The 18,781-nt window shown below is 40.8% G+C and overlaps 1 protein-coding gene across 1 annotated transcript in view; it reads left to right on the top strand.

The window, feature by feature from the left end:
• LOC123395488 overlaps positions 1 to 15,719 on the top strand; it is a 30,857-nt gene extending 15,138 nt beyond the window's left edge. The window contains exon 2 of the mRNA XM_045090493.1: positions 15,158 to 15,719. Within this exon, the coding sequence (XP_044946428.1) occupies positions 15,158 to 15,204 (47 nt within the window). The 3' untranslated portion in view covers positions 15,205 to 15,719. The remainder of the gene's footprint in view (positions 1 to 15,157) is intronic.
• The last annotated feature ends 3,062 nt before the right edge of the window (positions 15,720 to 18,781 follow it).

Raw genomic sequence — 18,781 nt, forward strand, 5'->3', positions numbered from 1 at the left:
ATTAGATTGGTGAATAAACATTTCTTTAATTGATCTTGCACTAATTTGGGTAGCTGTGATCTTGAACCACTCAAGATGAATGTCACCCTACAGAGCGAGATAGGTTGAATGTTCATGAGATACCTGGTTGTGTAAAAAGTGGTCTCTCTTTACCAAAGGAATCGGTAGCGAAACCCGTCGATGGAGAACCAAAGAAGCAGCTATTAAACACTAAGCTTGCTAATCTTCTGTGTGGTTAGGGGCTCATTTGAAGAGGTTGACAAAGAAGTACTAGACGGTGAAACTAGAATGAGTGGGCGTTGAAGTTGTGCAATTTTTGTTCGTTGTTGATCCGGCTTGGCGTCCTTCCCCTGTATGCGGGTTATGTGTCACGGGCTTGACGTAGCATCCTACGTTCCCTTGTTGGGGGTCGTTGGCCCGGGCGACAGGGAGCGTCATGCTCACATCTTGTGCGTTAGACATTGCGGTGCCGACTGCCGGCTATGGCGGCGTCCATCAAGGAAACACGGGTTGTGGGATCGAGACATGACACAAAGCAACCCGTAGCCAGGCAAAGGATGTCCATTCGGTGGTGAAAGGGGTCAAAAGTATGACGACAGGGGAAGCGAGGAAGGCAGGAAGATGGCATTGGGAGTAGAAAAGGCATCATCCACCCTGTGCCTTTGCGTCAGTCGCGATGGTGATCAGTTGTGGGCAGATCCAATTTTTGCACGTGGATCTACTACTCGGGATAAAGTCCCAATAAAGTCCCAATAAAGTACATTACCCTCATCAAGGATATGTATGATAATGTTGTGACAAGTGTTCGAACAAGTGATGGCGACACCGATGACTTTCCGATTAGAATAGGGCTACACCAAGGGTCAGCATTGAGCCCTTATCTTTTTGATTTGGTGATGGATGAGGTCACAAGGGATATACAAGGAGATATCCCATGGTGTATGCTCTTTGCGGATGATGTGGTGCTAGTCGATGATAGCCGAATGGGGGTTAATAGAAAGTTAGAGTTATGGAGGCAGACTCTAGAATCGAAAGGTTTTAGGCTTAGTAGAACTAAAACTGAATACATGAGGTGCAGTTTTAGTGCTACTAGGCACGAGGATGGAGAGGTTAGCCTTGGTGGGCAGGTGGTACCAGAGAGACACGTTTCGATATTTGGGATCCATGTTGCAGAAGGATGGCGATATCGATGAAGACGTGGGCCACCGAATCAAGGCTGGGTGGATGAAATGGCGCCAAGCGTCTGGCGTACTCTGTGACAAGAGAGTGCCACAAAAGCTAAAAGGCAGGTTTTATAGGACAGCTATCCGACCTGCGATGTTGTATGGCGCGGAGTGTTGGCCAACCAAGAGACGACATATTCAACAGTTGGGTGTAGCAGAGATGCGCATGTTGAGATGGATATGTGGCCACACAAGGAAGGATCGGGTACGGAATGACGATATACGAGAGAGACTTGGGGTAGCACCGATTGAAGAGAAGTTGGTCCAGCATCGTCTCAGATGGTTTGGATATATTCAACGGAGGCCATCGGAAGCGCCGGTGCATAGCGGACGGATAAAGCGTGCTGAGAATGTTAAGAGGGGTCGTGGTAGACCAAACTTGACATGGGAGGAGTCCGTTAAGAGAGACCTGAAGGTTTGGAATATCGACAAAGACTTAGCCATGGACAGGGGTGCGTGGAAGTTAGCTATCCACGTTCCAGAGCCATGACTTGGTTTCGAGATCTTATGGGTTTCAACTCTAGCCTACCCCAACTTGTTTGGGACTGAAAGGCTTGGTTGTTGTTGTTGTTGTTGATCTACTACTCGGGATGGCATGACATGGTTGTTGTGGAGTGACGTGCCACAAATATTCTTTTGTTTGGATCAGTTTGGAGAGATAGAAGTTGGTTGTGCTCTAGTCTAGGCCTTCAACTTTACCAAGTGCAACTTATTCTGAGTTTCTGTGCTCTCAAGCTTAAGCCTTTCTTTGAACCAGTCGTAAGCCCGAGAAACTGAGCCTAGCTATTCAAATTCTCATAACATGGACTTATATTGATGTGCTTAATTTACAGAATTATGAGAGCACCGCATAAGAACCAATAACTTTTGCGTCGAATAAAGACGAACTTTAGATTGTGATTATGAGTTTTTAGGTATAGTCGGTGACCGTGGTGATTATTAGTTTGGTGGATAAACATATATTTAATTAATCTTACATTGATTTGTTAGTTATGTGAATATGATTTTGAACCAAATTTCACGATGGATTATGTGATTTTAGGTGGATCTAGTTAGGTGATTATCTTCTTGAAAAGATACTTGAAGATGTTCGGTGGATTATGAGATTTTTGGTCTAATTAGTGACATAGTGATTATTATATTGGTGGATAAACAAATCTTCGATTAATTTTAAACAATTTGGATTTAGCTAGGTGATTGTGATCTTTTAACAAAATTTCGTAGTGGATTATGAGATTTTAGATGGATTTAGCTAGGTGATTGTGATGTTGAGAAGATAGTCAATGATGTTCGGTGGATTATAAGATTTTAGGTCTAATAGGTGAGCATCATGATTATTACATTGGTGGATAAACAAATCTTTAATTAAGTGGAACAATTTGGATTTAGTTTGGTGATTATGATTTTGAATCAAATTTCTCGGTGGATTATGATATTTTACGTGGATTTAGTCTGGTTATTGGGCTCTTGAGGAGATAGTCAAAGATGAGTAGTGGATGTTGATTTTTATGTCTAGTACATGAGCATGGTGATTATTAGATTGGTTAATACACATTTCTTTAATTGATCTTGCACTAATTTGGGTAGCTGTGATCTTGAACCACTCAAGATGAATGTCACCCTACAGAGCGAGATAGGTTGAATGTTCATGAGATACCTTGTTGTGTAAAAAGTGGTCTCTTGTTACCAAAGGAATCGGTAGCAAAACCCGTCGATGGAGAACCAAAAGAAGCAGCCATTAGACACTAAACTCGCGTAATCTTCTGTGTGGTTAGGGGCTCATTTGAAGAGGTTGACAAACAAGTACTAGACGGTGAAACTAGAATGAGTGGGCGTTGAAGTTGTGCAATTTTTGTTCCTTGTTGATCCGGCTTGGCGTCCTTCCCTTGTATGCGGGTTATGTGTCACGGGCTTGACGTAGGATCCTACGTTCCCTTGTTGGGGGTCGTTGGCCCGGGCGACAGGTAGCGTCATGCTCACATCTTGTGCGTTAGACATTGCGGTGCCGACTGCCTTTGCTCCTGCATCGCCGATAGGTGGTGCTTGGGCGTTCGGCTATGGCGGCGCCCATCAAGGAAACACGGGTTGTGGGATCGAGGCAGCACACAAAGCAACCCGTAGCCAGGCAAAGGATGTCCAATCGGACTGGAATGGAGCGGAGAGTGCATGAGGGGTGTGGTGAAAGGGGTCAAAAGAATGACAACATGGGAAGCGAGGAAGAATGACGACATGGGAAGCGAGGAAGGCAGCCGCGATGGTGATCAGTTGTGGGCAGATCCAATTTTTGCACGTGGATCTACTACTCAGGATAGCATGACATGGTTGTTGTGGAGTGAGGTGCCACAAATATTGTGTTGTTTGGATGAGTTTGGAGAGATAGAAGTTGGTTGTGCTCTAGTCTACGCCTTCAACTGTACTAAGTGCAACTTATTCCAAGTTTCTGTGCTCTCAAGCTTAAGCCTTTCTTTCTTTGAACCAGTCGTAAGCCCAAGAAACTGAGCCTAGCTATTAAAGTTATGATAACATGGACTTATATTGATGTGCTTAATTTACGGAATTATGAGAGCACCGCATAAGAACCAATAACTTTTGCGTCGAATAAAGGCAAACTTTAGATTGTGATTGTGAGTCAATCATGTTACATCCTTAAGCCCCAACAAGCACCAAGTTGGCTGGTGCCATACGGAAGTTGTTTTGAGTATTTATGATTGGAAGATGAGATAATCTGATGGTGATGTAGAAATGATATTCCGGAGATAGTTAAAGATGTTCGGTGGATTATGAGAACTTAGGTCTAGTTGAGCATGGCGATTATTATATTGGTGTATAAACAAATCTTTAATTATTCTTGGAATAATTTGGATTTAGTTAGGTGATTGTGATCTTGAACCAAATTTTACAGTGGATAAGTAACTTCAATAGTACACATATGGATCCATAGTCGGTCAATTTAACTTGTGGTTTATATTGGATTTAGATAGCCACGAAATTTGAGTTTACTTCAATCATGGTTATGATGTTGGTGGGTTGCTTTGTGTTAAGTTCGCATCTTTGGAGATTGAAGTTGAAGAAATATAGGGTGTAGTATGAACAACATTGTATATACCGGATTTATATAGGTTAGATGATAGTTAGCACCATCAATCATGATTATGAAAATTTGTGGATTATTAAAGCATCTGTGATTGGATTAGTAGTATAAGGAAATAAGGATCTTGGAGTAACACAACTTGTGTTTCCTTTAGGTCAGAATGAGAGTTAGCTGCATCAATCATGACTACGAAAATTGGTGGATTATTGGAGCGCGTGGGATTGAGGTAGTTACTTGGATTTTAGGACTAAGATAACTTGGGGGCACTCAGATTTCTGATGTTTTGATATAAGCTTAGTAGCTTGCATGTGCCCATATGGATATGATCATGGATACGATACATGTGGATCGGAGTTGTTAGACCTAGGTGATTTTGTTGTTCCCCCCAAAGAATGTTATCAGTACAAAATGACCATAGGAGGATGATTTGGATTAATTCAAAGAGATGGCAATTTTGATGGTATGTGATAACCTTGTGTGAGTTGTGCCATGTGGGCCTCTTAATAGTTGGTCTCAGAGAAATGGTGTTTAAGTGCGTTATGGTGAACTTTTACCCTCACACCCAAACCATATGCACCTTAAGTCTCACCAATCCATGACTTGGTCGAATCGCGACGACAGAGTTGTATGTGAAGGATGTGGCCGTTGACCTAATCCTTGCCCGCCTAGCTATTTGATGAACATCATGAATAACATGTTTGTGAGTTCTTCGACAAGTTTCTCGTCATCATTGATGACCTCTTTGTCTATTCCCCCTCGGAGGAAAATCATTAGCAACACCTAAGAAAGATTTTTATGTGGTTTTAGTTTGGTGATTGTGATATTGAGGAGATAGTCAAGGATGTTATGAGATTTTATGTTTAGTAAGTGAGCATGTGATTATTATGTTGGTGGATAAACACATTTTTAATTAATCTTGGAACAATTTCTATTTAGTTAGGTGATTGTGATCTTGAATCGAATTTCATGGTGAATTTTGAGATTTTGGTTGAATATACTTTGATGATTGTGATCTTGAGATAGTCAAAGATTTTTTCGGTGGATATGAGATTTTAGGTCTAGTAGGTGACCGTGGTGATTATTAGATTGGTGGATAAACATATATTTGATTAATCTCACAACAGTTTCTTAGTTAGGCAACTGTGGTTGAATATACTTTGGTGATTGTGATCTTGAGGAAACAGTCAATGTGTTTGGTGCATTATGAAATGTGTTTGGTGCATTATGAGTTTTTAGGTATAGTCGGTGACCGTGGTGATTATTAGTTTGGTGGATAAACATATATTTAATTAATCTTACATTGATTTGTTAGTTATGTGAATATGATTTTGAACCAAATTTCACGATGGATTGTGAGATTTTAGGTGGATCTAGTTAGGTGATTGTCTTCTTGAAAAGATACTTGAAGATGTTCGGTGGATTATGAGATTTTAGGTCTAATTAGTGAGCATAGTGATTATTATATTGGTGGATAAACAAATCTTCGATTAATTTTAAACAATTTGGATTTAGCTAGGTGATTGTGATCTTTTAACAAAATTTCGTAGTGGATTATGAGATTTTAGATGGATTTAGCTAGGTGATTGTGATGTTGAGAAGATTGTCAATGATGTTCGGTGGATTATAAGATTTTAGGTCTAATAGGTGAGCATCATGATTATTACATTGGTGGATAAATAAATCTTTAATTAAGTGCAACAATTTGGATTTAGTTTGGTGATTATGATTTTGAATCAAATTTCTCGGTGGATTATGATATTTTATGTGGATTTAGTCTGGTTATTGGGATCTTGAGGAGATAGTCAAAGCTGAGTTGTGGATGTTGATTTTTATGTCTAGTACGTGAGCATGGTGATTATTAGATTGGTGAATAAACATTTCTTTAATTGATCTTGCACTAATTTGGGTAGCTGTGATCTTGAACCACTCAAGATGAATGTCACCCTACAGAGCGAGATAGGTTGAATGTTCATGAGATACCTGGTTGTGTAAAAAGTGGTCTTTTGTTACCAAAGGAATCGGTAGCAAAACCCATCGATGGAGAACCAAAAGAAGCAGCCATTGGACACTAAACTCGTGTAATCTTCTTTGTGGTTAGGGGCTCATTTGAAGAGGTTGACGAAGAAGTACTAGACGGTGAAACTAGAATGAGTGGGCGTTGAAGTTGTGCAATTTTCGTTCCTTGTTGATCCGGCTTGGCGTCCTTTCCTTGTATGCGGGTTATGTGTCACGGGCTTGACGTAGCATCCTACGTTCCCTTGTTGGGGGTCGTTGGCCCGGGCGACACGTAGCGTCATGCTCACATCTTGTGCGTTAGACATTGCGGTGCCGACTGCCTTTGCTCCTGCATCGCCGATAGGTGGTGCTTGGGTGTTCGGCAATGGCGGCACCCATCAAGGAAACACGGGTTGTGGGATCGAGACAGCACACAAAGCAACCCGTAGCCAGGCAAAGGATGTCCAATCGGACTGGAATGGAGCGGAGAGTGCATGAGGGGTGTGGTGAAAGGGGTCAAAAGAATGACAACATGGGAAGCGAGGAAGAATGACGACATGGGAAGCGAGGAAGGCAGCCGCGATGGTGATCAGTTGTGGGCAGATCCAATTTTTGCACGTGGATCTACTACTCGGGATGGCATGACATGGTTGTTGTGGAGTGACGTGCCACAAATATTCTTTTGTTTGGGTGCGTTTGGAGAGATAGAAGTTGGCTGTGCTCTAGTCTAGGCCTTCAACTTTACCAAGTGCAACTTATTCTGAGTTTCTGTGCTCTCAAGCTGAAGCCTTTCTTTGAACCAGTTGTAAGCCCGAGAAACTGAGCCTAGCTATTAAAGTTATGATAACATGGACTTATACTGATGTGCTTAATTTACGGAATTATGGGAGCACCGCATAAGAACCAATAACTTTTGCGTCGAATAAAGGCCAACTTTAGATTGTGATTGTGAGTCAATCATGTTACATCCTTAAGCCCCAACAAGCACCGAGTTGGCTGGTGCCATGCGGAAGTTGTTTTGAGTAGTTATGATTGGGAGATGAGATAATCTGATTGTGATGTAGAAATGATATTCTGGAGATAGTTAAAGATGTTTGTTGGATTATGAGAACTTAGGTCTAGTTGAGCATGGCGATTATTATATTGGTGTATAAACAGATCTTTAATTATTCTTGGAATAATTTGGATTTAGTTAGGTGATTGTGATCTTGAACCAAATTTTACGGTGGATTAATAACTTCAGTAGTACATATATAGATCCATAGTCGGTCAATTTAACTTGTGATTTATATTGGATTTAGATAGCCACGAAATTTGAGTTTATTTCAATCATGGTTATGATGTTGGTGGGTTGCTTTGTGTTAAGTTGACACCTTTGGAGATTGAAGTTGAAGAAATATAGGGTGTAGTATGAACAACATTGTATATACCGGATTTATATAGGTTAGATGATAGTTAGCGCCATCAATCATGATTATGAAAATTTGTGGATTATTAAAGCATCTGTGATTGGATTTGTAGTATAGGGAAACAAGGATCTTGGAGTAACACAACTTGTGTTTCCTTTAGGTCAGAATGAGAGTTAGCTGCATCAATCATGATTACGAAAATTGGTGGATTATTGGAGCGCGTGGGATTGAGGTAGTTACTTGGATTTTAGGACTAAGATAACTTGGGGGCACTCAGATTTCTGATGTTTTGATTATTATATTGGTGGATAAACAAATCTTAATTAATTGGAACAATTTGGATTTAGTTTGGTGATTATGATTTTGAATCAAATTTCTCGGTGGATTATGATATTTTACGTGGATTTAGTCTGGTTATTGGGATCTTGAGGAGATAGTCAAAGATGAGTGGTGGATGCTGATTTTTATGTCTAGTACGTGAGCATGGTGATTATTAGATTGGTTAATACACATTTCTATAATTGATTTTGCACTAATTTGGGTAGCTGTGATCTTGAACCACTCAAGATGAATGTCACTCTACAGAGCGAGATAGGCTGAATGTTCATGAGATACCTGGTTGTGTAAAAAGTGGTCCCTCGTTACCATAAGAATCGGTAGCAAAACCCGTCGATGGAGAACCAAAAGAAGCAGCTATCAAACACTAAACTCGCGTAATCTTCGGTGTGGTTAGGGGCTCATTTGAAGAGGTTGACAAAGAATCAGCAGACGGTGAAACTAGAATGCGTGGGCGTTGAAGTTGTGCCATTTTCGTTCCTTGTTGATCCGGCTTGGCGTCCTTCCCTTGTATGCGGGTTATGTGTCACGGGCTTTGATGTAGCATCCTACGTTCCCTTGTTGGGGGTCATTGGCCCGGGCGACAGATAGCGCCGTGCTCACATCTTGTGTGTTAGACATTGCGGGCCGACTGCCTTTGCTCCTGCACCATCGATAGGTGGTCCTCGGGCGTTTGGCTATGGCAGCGCCCATCAGGGAAACACGGGTTGTGGGATCGATACAGCACACAAAGCAACCCGTAGCCAGGCAAAGGATGTCCGATCGGACTGGCATGGAGCGGAGAATGCATGAGGGGTGTGGTGAAAGGGGTGAAAACGTTGTCGGGAGTGGACTACCACAACCATCAGCTTTTGAACATGGAGTTGTGTAGTGAGGGAATAATGACAGGAGAAGCGAGGAAGGCAGGAAGATGGCATTGTGTGTAGAAAGGCGTCATCCACCCTGTGCCTTTGCGTCAGCCGCGATGGTGATCAGTTGTGGGCAGATCCAATTTCTGCACGTGGATCTACTACTCGGGGTGGCATGACATGGTTGTTGTGGAGTGACGTGCCACAAATATTGTGTTGTTTGGGTGAGTTTGGAGAGATAGAAGTTGTGTTGTGCTCTAGTCTACGCCTTCAACTGTACCAAGCGCAACTTATTCTGAGTTTCTATGCTCTCAAGCTTAAGCCTTTCTCTGAACCAATCCTAAGCCCAAGAAACCGAGCCTAGCTATTAAAGTACTGATAACATGGACTTATATTGATGTGCTTAATTTACGGAATTATGAGATCATCGCTTAAGAACCAATAACTTTGCATGGAATAAAAGCCAACTTTAGATTGTGATTGTGTGTGTCAATCATGTTACATCCTTAAGCCCCAACAAGCACCAAGTTGGCTGGTGCCATACGGAAGTTGTTTTGAGTAGTTATGATTGGAAGATGAGATAATCTGATGGTGATGTAGAAATGATATTCTAGAGATAGTTAAAGATGTTCGGTGGATTATGAGAACTTAGGTCTAGTTGAGCATGATAATTATTATATTGGTGTATAAACAGATCTATTATTATTTTTGGAATAATTTGGATTTAGTTACGTGATTGTAATCTTGAACCAAATTTATGGTGGATAAATAACTTCAGTAGTACATATATAGACCCATAGCCGGTCAATAGAACTTGTAGTTTATATTGGATTTAGATAGTCACGAAATTTGAGTTTTCTTAAATCATGGTTATGATGTTGGTGGATTGCTTTGTGTTAAGTTCACACCTTTGGAGATTGAAGTTGAAGAACTATAGGGTGTAGTATTATCAACATTGTATATATCGGATTTATATAGGTTAGATGATAGTTAGCACCATCAATCATGATTATGAAATTTGTGGATTATTAGAGCATCTGCGATTGGATTAATATAAGGAAACAAGGATCTTGGAGTAACACAACTTGTGTTTCCTTTAGCAACATCAATCATGATTATGAAAATTGGTGGATTATTGGAGCGTGTGGGATTGAGGTAGCTACTTGGATTTTAGGACCGAGATAACTTGGGGGCACTCAGGTTTCTGATGCTCACATCTTGTGCTTTAGACATTGTGATGTCGACTGCCTTTGCTCTTGCACCGTCGATAGGTGGTGCTCGGGCGTTCTGCTATGGCGGCGCCCATCAGGGGAACACGGGTTGTGGAATCGAGACATCACACAAAGCAACCCGTAGTCAGGCAAAGGATGTCCAATCGGACTGGCATGGAGCGGAGAGTGCATGTGGGGTGTGGTGGAAGGGGTGAAAACGCTGTCGTGAGAGTACTGCTGCCTCCATCAGCTTCTGAACCTGGAGTCGAGCGGTGATGGAATGACGATAGGGGGAGCGAGGAAGGCAGGAAGAGGGCATTGGGAGGAGAAAGGCGTCATGGATGTTTGCATGTGGATCTACTACCCGTGATGGCGTGACATGGTTGTTGTGGATTGAGGTGCCACAACTGTTGTGTTGTGTTGGTGAATTTGGAGATTTTGAGATTTTAGGTCTAGTAGATGAGCATGGTGATTATTTGATTGGTGAATAAATGGTTCTTTAATTAATCTTGCACTAATTTGGGTGATTATGTTCTTGAACCATAGTTCATGAATAACAACAACAACAGCAACAACAACAAAGACTTTAGTTCCAAACAATTTGGATTATGGGATTTTAGGTCTAGGAGGCGAGCATGAATAACAACAGCAGCAATAACAACAAAGCCTTTAGTTCCAAACAATTTGGATTTAGTTAGGTGATTGTGATCTTGGCCCAACTTCCATGGTGGGTTATGAGATTTTGGATGGATTTATTCACATGATTGTGATACTAAGGAGATGTTCAATGAATTATGAAATTTTAGGTGTAATAGATGAGCATGATGAGTATTACATTAATGGACAAGCCGATCTTTAATTAACCTTGAAATATTTCACGATGAATTATAAGATTTTAGGTGGATTTAGTTTGGTGATTGTGATCTTACGCAGATAATAAAAGATGTTCGGTGTATTATGAGATTTTAGGTCTAGTAGGTGAGCATGTTGGTTATCAGATTGATGGACAAACAGATCTTTACCTAGTTTTAGAACAATTTATATTTATTTAGGCAATTCTGATCTTGAACCAAATTTCACGATGGATTAGGAGATTTTTTATGGATTTAGTTAGGTGATTGTGATCTTTCAAAAAATAATCAAAGATATTCAGTGAATTATGATACTTTAGGTCTAGTAGGTGAGCATGGTGATTATTATATTGATGGATAAGCAGATTTTCAATTAATCTTGAAACAATTTGGATTTAATTAATTGATTGTGATCTTGAATTAAAGTTCACGATGGATTATGAGATCTTAGGTGGATTTAGTTTGGTGATTGTGATCTTGAGGAGATAGTCAAAGATGTATGGTGGATTATGAGATTTTAGGTGTAATATGTGAGCATGATGATTATTATATTGATGGATAAATAGATCTTCAGTTAATATTGATACAATTCGAATTTAGTTTGGTGATTATGATGTTGAAATAAATTTCAGTGGATTATGAGATTTTAGGTGGATTTAGTTAGGTGATTGTAATCTTAAGGAGATAGTCAAGATGTCCAGTGGTGTTGCACCCATTTGGCCCAGCCCATGAGGCTGAGCTAGAAGAGGAGAGTTGTTGGTCCATGTCTGTGTGAGAGCGCAAGATATAACTTGTTCTACACAGTCGCCGACGCTACCGATACGAGCGAGTTGAGGTGCTTCTCTCCCCTGATGTGACATGGTATCACGGCCTAGTCATCGGCGGCGATGCTGGTCTAGGTCAACGGCCAGCGGCCAACGGCAAGGTCTGATGAGAGGGCAACACACACACACACATATGGGTGCATGCACACATGCGGGTGCGCAACGCGGCAGGGCTACGCAAGAATGGGAGCCACGAGCTATTTTATTGCGCCTTGCCTCTTCTGGAGAGGAGGCGGTTGCACGAGTATGAGGGGTAGAGGTGGCTGAGTAAGCAGCTGCGGACGAGCAATGAGGCGGCTGGGTGCTGTGTTGCTAGAGATGAGCTGTTGGCGTTGTTGTGTGCGTGACCGAGGAAGAGGAAGGAGGCAAGTTGTTGCTGCTCCTGTTTGAGGTGGAGGTTGTTTCTGCTGCAGGGGAGAGAAGTTATGATGTTGCTGTTTGAGGAGAAGGAGGCTGCTGCTTGCACTTGAGGGTGTTTTGTTGTATGCTGGATCTGCTGTTGTTTTGCTGGTTGAAGAAGAGGAGGAAGAAGAAGAGGGGTTCTTGCTTGGTGCTTGTTGCAACTGGTGGTGGAGTGCAGTGCTATGCTGCTGCTCATTTGCTTCTGCTGCTTATGATTGTAGAAAGGGGAGGTGCTAGAAGCTACCTAGGAATCTAGATCTTGACCAAATTGTCTGGCATGCTTTGTGGTCCTGGAGGTGTGTTGCTTCCGGGAGTTGTTGCTGCTGCGTGCATTTGTTTACTGGGGGAGAAAGGAAAATTTGCTATTGCGTGCGGTTGTTTTAGGAGGAAGATGGCAGGTGGTGAGGAGTCCAGGGTCATCTTCTGTCACCGACCTCGAACAAGAAGCTGGAGAGTACCAATTGGAATTGTACCCACGATTTGGTGCGGTCGGATGATGGATGTTCGTGTGGTGCGAGGAAGGATGTAGCTAGGTGCAGGTGTTGGGGGCTACATGCCTCAGCAAGCAGAGACTCGAAGGATGCCCTGCTCGCTGCCATCATGGAGGAAGTTGTGCTGCGTGCACATCAAGCCTCAGCCGAAGGGTCCATTGATGATTCGCGGGAAAGGATGGCTCACATGATGAACAGGACGACATTCATCAGGGATGTCAAAGGTAGAGATCATCGAGAAGAGGACAAGTTCCGCTTGGCGTTTTCATCCTCGTCTAGTTGATGCTTTGTGATTTGAGCTTCTTTGTTGAAGCTTAATGTGTTAGGTTCATCTGATTGCTCTTGTTCTTAAGATTGGAGTAGTTGCAGATTTCTGTTGTTAGATTGGATTACTTGCAGATTTCTTTTTTAGCTGCATTAAGTTTACTATGTCAGTCAGTGTTTGGTTATAGGATTATATTTCTGTCAGTCAGTTTTGTGCCTGAGAGCAAATCAGTTGGTCTGGGCCTGGTCAAACCGCTATTGCTTGAGATAGTCCTGGGATGGTGACGGCTTGAAGAGTGTGGTCAAAGCAAGCCAGGACATCACCATCATGGCCACGTAATCACCACCCCCACGCCCATCATTTGATCATCAATTATGCACTGCAGCATCAACATTACTTTTAACCATCTTGGCACTGACGATGATGCCTCACACCTAGAGATAGACACCGAGGAAATAAGACCGCTGTTGGATCATATCAATATGAGCCTCCTTCCTGATCTTATGCACAATCCTTCACGGTACAGGACCAGCTTTGCTGTTCTAATCCTTGTTGCGCGCGTGCATCCCGTAGAAACCGACACCTGACAGCAATAGCAGTGTGATTTCCTCTTCTTTTTTACTAGAGTTGTTTTGTCAGGAATTTGGATTATGAGGCAATGAGCGGTTTCAACTCACTATATGTCTTGAGGATACCTTGGGCGCCTCAAAGCACTGGTGTGTCGATATATTACGGGTAGGCATTCAAGTGTACCAGATTAAGTAAGGGAGAGAAAGGCGACTTACCTCCAAACTGTGTTGCTCCCAAGCAAACCATTGTGCAGAAATGCAGCAATGGTTGTCAAACAAGTGATTTGATTTGATTTGCAGCAAAAGACTGAAAGGAATCGTCCCTTGAGAACTTGGAATAAGTGATCATAACTAAGAATTATATGAGTAAGTGTAACTGCCCTGAAGATGATAAGCGTTGCACTGCCCTGAAGATGATAAGCGTTGCACTGCCCCTCAGCTATTGTTTCTGTTTCTGTGGAGCATCGGTCATATAATATTTGGAGACCTGACATCGCTGGCACATCTCATATCGTCCAATATTTTTAAGGTCGTGCACCAAGCCTGTGTGTGAACTGAACATTTGTCTCACCATCTCGCTTCGCTTGCTCAGAGACACGGATATTCTCATGCTCATGCAGTCAGGCCACCAATGGCAGCGAGTGTGAACATTTGTCTTTAGATAGACCAGTATGAACTACTCGGATAGACGGCTGCATGGTAGCACTGGACACTCTGGGTACTCCATTCTTCATCCTTAAGAATGCACTGATATATTTAATGTTCTCTAATTACTTCCAGACATCTATTTTGTTAGCGTGGCAAGAAAGAGAAGGAAACGTATAACTAGGAATGCATGATACAAACTTCTGAGCATACATTCTTTGATAAGAATTGAATGATGTGATCTGTATAGGTATGGAATACTTGAGCCTTTTGCATATTTTTTTACTGGCAGTAGTTCAACAATTTACAGTTAGTATTTTAAGGAAGAGTACTTGCATGTGTGGATCTTTTCTTTTATGTCAGTGCAAGACCTTATACAATTTTAAATGAGGTAAATGAGGCACGCTTTCGATTTCCTTAAGCAGGTTGAGGTATTTCACTTAGTTGTATTTGTGTGTTAGTATGCTACATGCTCATTCAGATCCTTGCTCATCAAAGAATCATTCAAACCAAATGCTGAATCTTGATAGTGCCTTTCTGTTCTGCGATTACTTGTTCCAGGATTAGTACATTTACTTGTTGCAGCCAACAACTCTCTAATATCCTGTATCAGGATCTGTTGATTACTTGTTTCAGGACCTGATCTTGGATATGCCTAGTGTTACACACAAGAAAAATCTTCTCGTGGCTGTAACTTGTTCTTATGCATTACTGTTTTTTTATAAACTAGCTAGCTGTTGCCTGCAGTGCAAATTTGCTTTCCTGTTGGTGACTCCAGTGAGTTTGTCAACAGTCATGAGCTCAAGTGTCATGTAGGTGATTTGCAACTCTGGTTTGGCCTAGCATTTAGTAAACTAAATCCTGAGTAACAGGTATGGTGATAATAGTGAGTGTAAACTGAAGACAGTCAAACACTTAATGTAAAAATGTTGTTGTTTCAAATTTTGTGGTACTATAGTACTAGGATGTTTGTTGAAGTGGTGGACACATATAGCAGGATGTGGGACAACCTGCGGGTGTCCCACCTACAGGCTGAGTCTCTGAGCAAGCGAAGCCAGATGTTAAGCTAGGCACAGGACAGTGACTTAATTTGATGACTGCTACTGCTGCACTGGTGTTCTCCGTCTCTGGTCACTGATTTGTTCCGACGGATACGTAAAGGATGTGCCTCAAGGACCTTCCCTTCCACCAGCCTATACCATACCAACATAGCGCCTTTTTTAGTATTTTTTTAGAACTATTACCTTTTTTAGTGTCTTTTTTAGTCGATCGCTTGGACTTGGAGCTTGTATCACGGTGCCGCGGAGGGTTATGTTCCCCGAATTGAGATGTAATACAATAGCACAATTGGACTGGCACAATACAGTAGCGTCGCACATGTCTTCCTGTTTTTTTTAATCTGTTTTACATGGTTTGTTTGCTTGTTCTTTTTCCAATATCTTTCCTCACTTATTTTGTTTTCTTTTTTTAGTAACAAATGTCTAGTTCTTTTCACACACTATATCTATTTTTGTACACATCAGGACCATTATTTATACAAGTCTACCATTTTTCAGATACATGATTACCATTTCTTCAAATAAATATTTTAATTTCTTATTTATTTTCGTATATGTTGTATTTTTTATGCATCTGAAACATTATTTGTATTCATGTTTATTATTTTTCAAATACATTATCAACTTTTTTTAAATGCATGTTTTAATGTCTACTTTTTTCATACAAATTGCAACATTTTGACTACACATCTGAAACAATATTTTTAAACACGCACAACATTTTCCAAATACATGATTAAAATATTATTTCAAATACATGCTATGATGTTTATTTCTTTTCATACACGTTGTACATCTTTCTTATACATCTGAAAGACTGAAACGTATATATTTTTCGAGTATAAGATTTTTCAAAAATGTCACATGTATTCTTTGAAACAAATGAAGTTTTTTAAATGTCATTCACATTTCTTTAAGGCTACCAATACTTTTTAAAATACATGCTTACAAAAATTATATACTATTTTTTTCCAATTTATGGTGGACATTATTAACTTTAGGGAATATATATATTTATACATAAAAAATGAAAATAAAAAAGGAGGAAAAATAACACAGACGTGTGATTTGCGTGTGGGACAAAGAAGTCACGCAACTCCCTAGCACCATGGGGCGGCTGGCCCATATACAGAAGGAAGGGTTGTATGTGATCCGTCTTTTTTTACCATGGAAACAGTAGGAGACCCTTCTACTCCATTTTGGAGAGTCACTGTTCGACGCCCACAGGCGGCGTCCAATAGACGCGCTGACGTACAGGGCGTGCGCAAATGACCGGCCCTGTAAGAGGAACTGTAGCGACAGAAGTACTGTAACAGTTGTTTGGCTGTAGCAAACCAATTTTTTTTTATTTTCCAAAATTGGGGTTTAATGTTTATTTTGAACCTCTTATTTTTACATAGTTTTATGTAATATAATAACATTAATAGTATATGGTTAACATTTTTCAAAAATACACTGAAATTGATTTTATAATACAGTGAACTTTTTTGTAATATATGGTTGACATTTATCAAAAACGCACTGATCATTTTACTAAATACAGAATGAGTATTTTTTAATAAAGTGAACTTTTTTTGTAATACATGTTGAACATTTCTAAATACACATTGAACTTTTTCGTAATGTAGAATGAACCTTTTTTTAATACATGTTGAACTCTTTGTATTATATGATGAAAAATACACTTAAAACTTTGTAATGCATGGTAAAAAATCATAATACATGATGAAGTATTTTGTAAATATATGGCAACATTTTCATAATATATGATGAACATTTTTCTAATACGCGGTGGATATTTTGTATAATACACAAAAAACAGCAAAAAAGATAAACAAAAGGAAAAAATAAAGCAAAACGGAAAAAACAGTAGAAAACTATAACGTGGAAGAAGATGAAAAAAACGAAAGAAACAATAGCGAATGAAGTAACAGCATGAACCGTGTAGTCGGTCGGTCCAACTTGCTTTAATGTCTGCATTTGCTTGATAGTTTGACGCCCATGGGCGGCAAATAGAAATCGGCTGCATTTTGCTTTTCTATCTCAAAAGAATAAGTATATATTTACATGTGAAGTCCTCACACACCACTTTGGGTGTGTGGAAAAAGGTAAAGAAGTGGCTACACTAGTAGGTGGTGTTCAGGTATGCACACACGTAAAGGTAGTCATAAACTGCTCCTTTTCTTCTTCAGAGACTCTAAATCTCAGATTGAAGAAGTCTTGGTTAAATCTTTCCTTCCACGAGAAGAAAGTTGTTGGTATTGCATGGAAATAATTGTTATTACGTTCCTTTCGAAGGCTCAAGGCCGCCACTAGAAGATGTCCATGAACATGCCCCTCCTCCACTTGTTTTTTCTAGCCTCAACAATTTGTAGTATATCCCCAATCGGTGGTCACTGAACATCCAGAGATTGCCAACATGCTAGGCTAAAGGTGCATTGAATGAACAGATGCTCAACTGTATCTTCACCGTGTGTTTCACACAGAAGACAATCCAGGTTGTTTCCATTGTCGTAGTGTCTCTGTTTGAGTATGTTTCTAGTGTTTATTTTGTTGGAAAGGAGGAGCCATCCAAAACCCCTAAGTTTGGGGGTGCTCTTGGACTTCCATAGCCATTTGAAGGCCTCGTGCACTATTACATCTTTCAAGTAGTAAGCATAGTACGCCGCTGCCTTGAATTCATTCGCCTCCCAGATGTAGGACCATTTGTAATTGCTGAATCTTGAAATATCAGTGTCTCTTAGATCCACTTGCAGTTGCTTCACTTCATCATGGTCTTGAACAAATAGTAGGGGGTGGAAGGCGGTTCATAGTTCTCAAGTGAGAAGAAAGCTTCTCACTGATGCATCTAGGATTGTAGTATACGAAAAGGCCCTTGGATACTTATTAGCGAGTATTACTTTATGTCGTACATCCTTACAGAAGAGTGATGTAGTGCCACACTTAATCTGCACCATGGAGATCTCTTTGAAGAACAAACTAAGTTGCATGACATCGCGCCACCAAAAGGATCCACACAGGTCCGTTGCATGGGGGATCACGTGTGAATAATAGGTGTTCTAGACCAAGTTCACCATGGAACAATTGTTGAACTTGTGTAAGAATTTGAATAGCAATGCGTCATTTTGCACTTGTAGGTTTAGAACTCCAATGCCACCGTTTGGGTTGACAAACCATTTTCCATGAAGTAAGGGAGTTGCATTTAGGCCCATCGTCTGCTTTCTTGTTCATATGCAATGCTTATGATTTTATCCAGTTGAGGCGAATAATGCACATAGTGAATATTGTCAAGGATGTGATTGGCGAATTCAGCAGCGATAACTTTCCATCATATAACATGAGGGACATAGTAGTTGTAATTTTACGTTCAGCACGGCATACCAGTGGCATAAGGTATTGTACAATGGGTTTTTTGGTTCCGAGGGGGAGACCGGGGTACGTAAAAGGCATGCTTGCAATGGAGCACCCGAAGATGGAGGCAATATGGTTACATAGATCACTCTTGGTGTTGATCGGGACCAGTGTGGACTTTTCAAAGTTGATCTTCAGACCAATGGGCGTGG

Source organism: Hordeum vulgare, chromosome 5H (assembly GCF_904849725.1).
Source record: "Hordeum vulgare subsp. vulgare chromosome 5H, MorexV3_pseudomolecules_assembly, whole genome shotgun sequence".
NCBI classification, from domain to species: Eukaryota; Viridiplantae; Streptophyta; class Magnoliopsida; order Poales; family Poaceae; genus Hordeum; species Hordeum vulgare.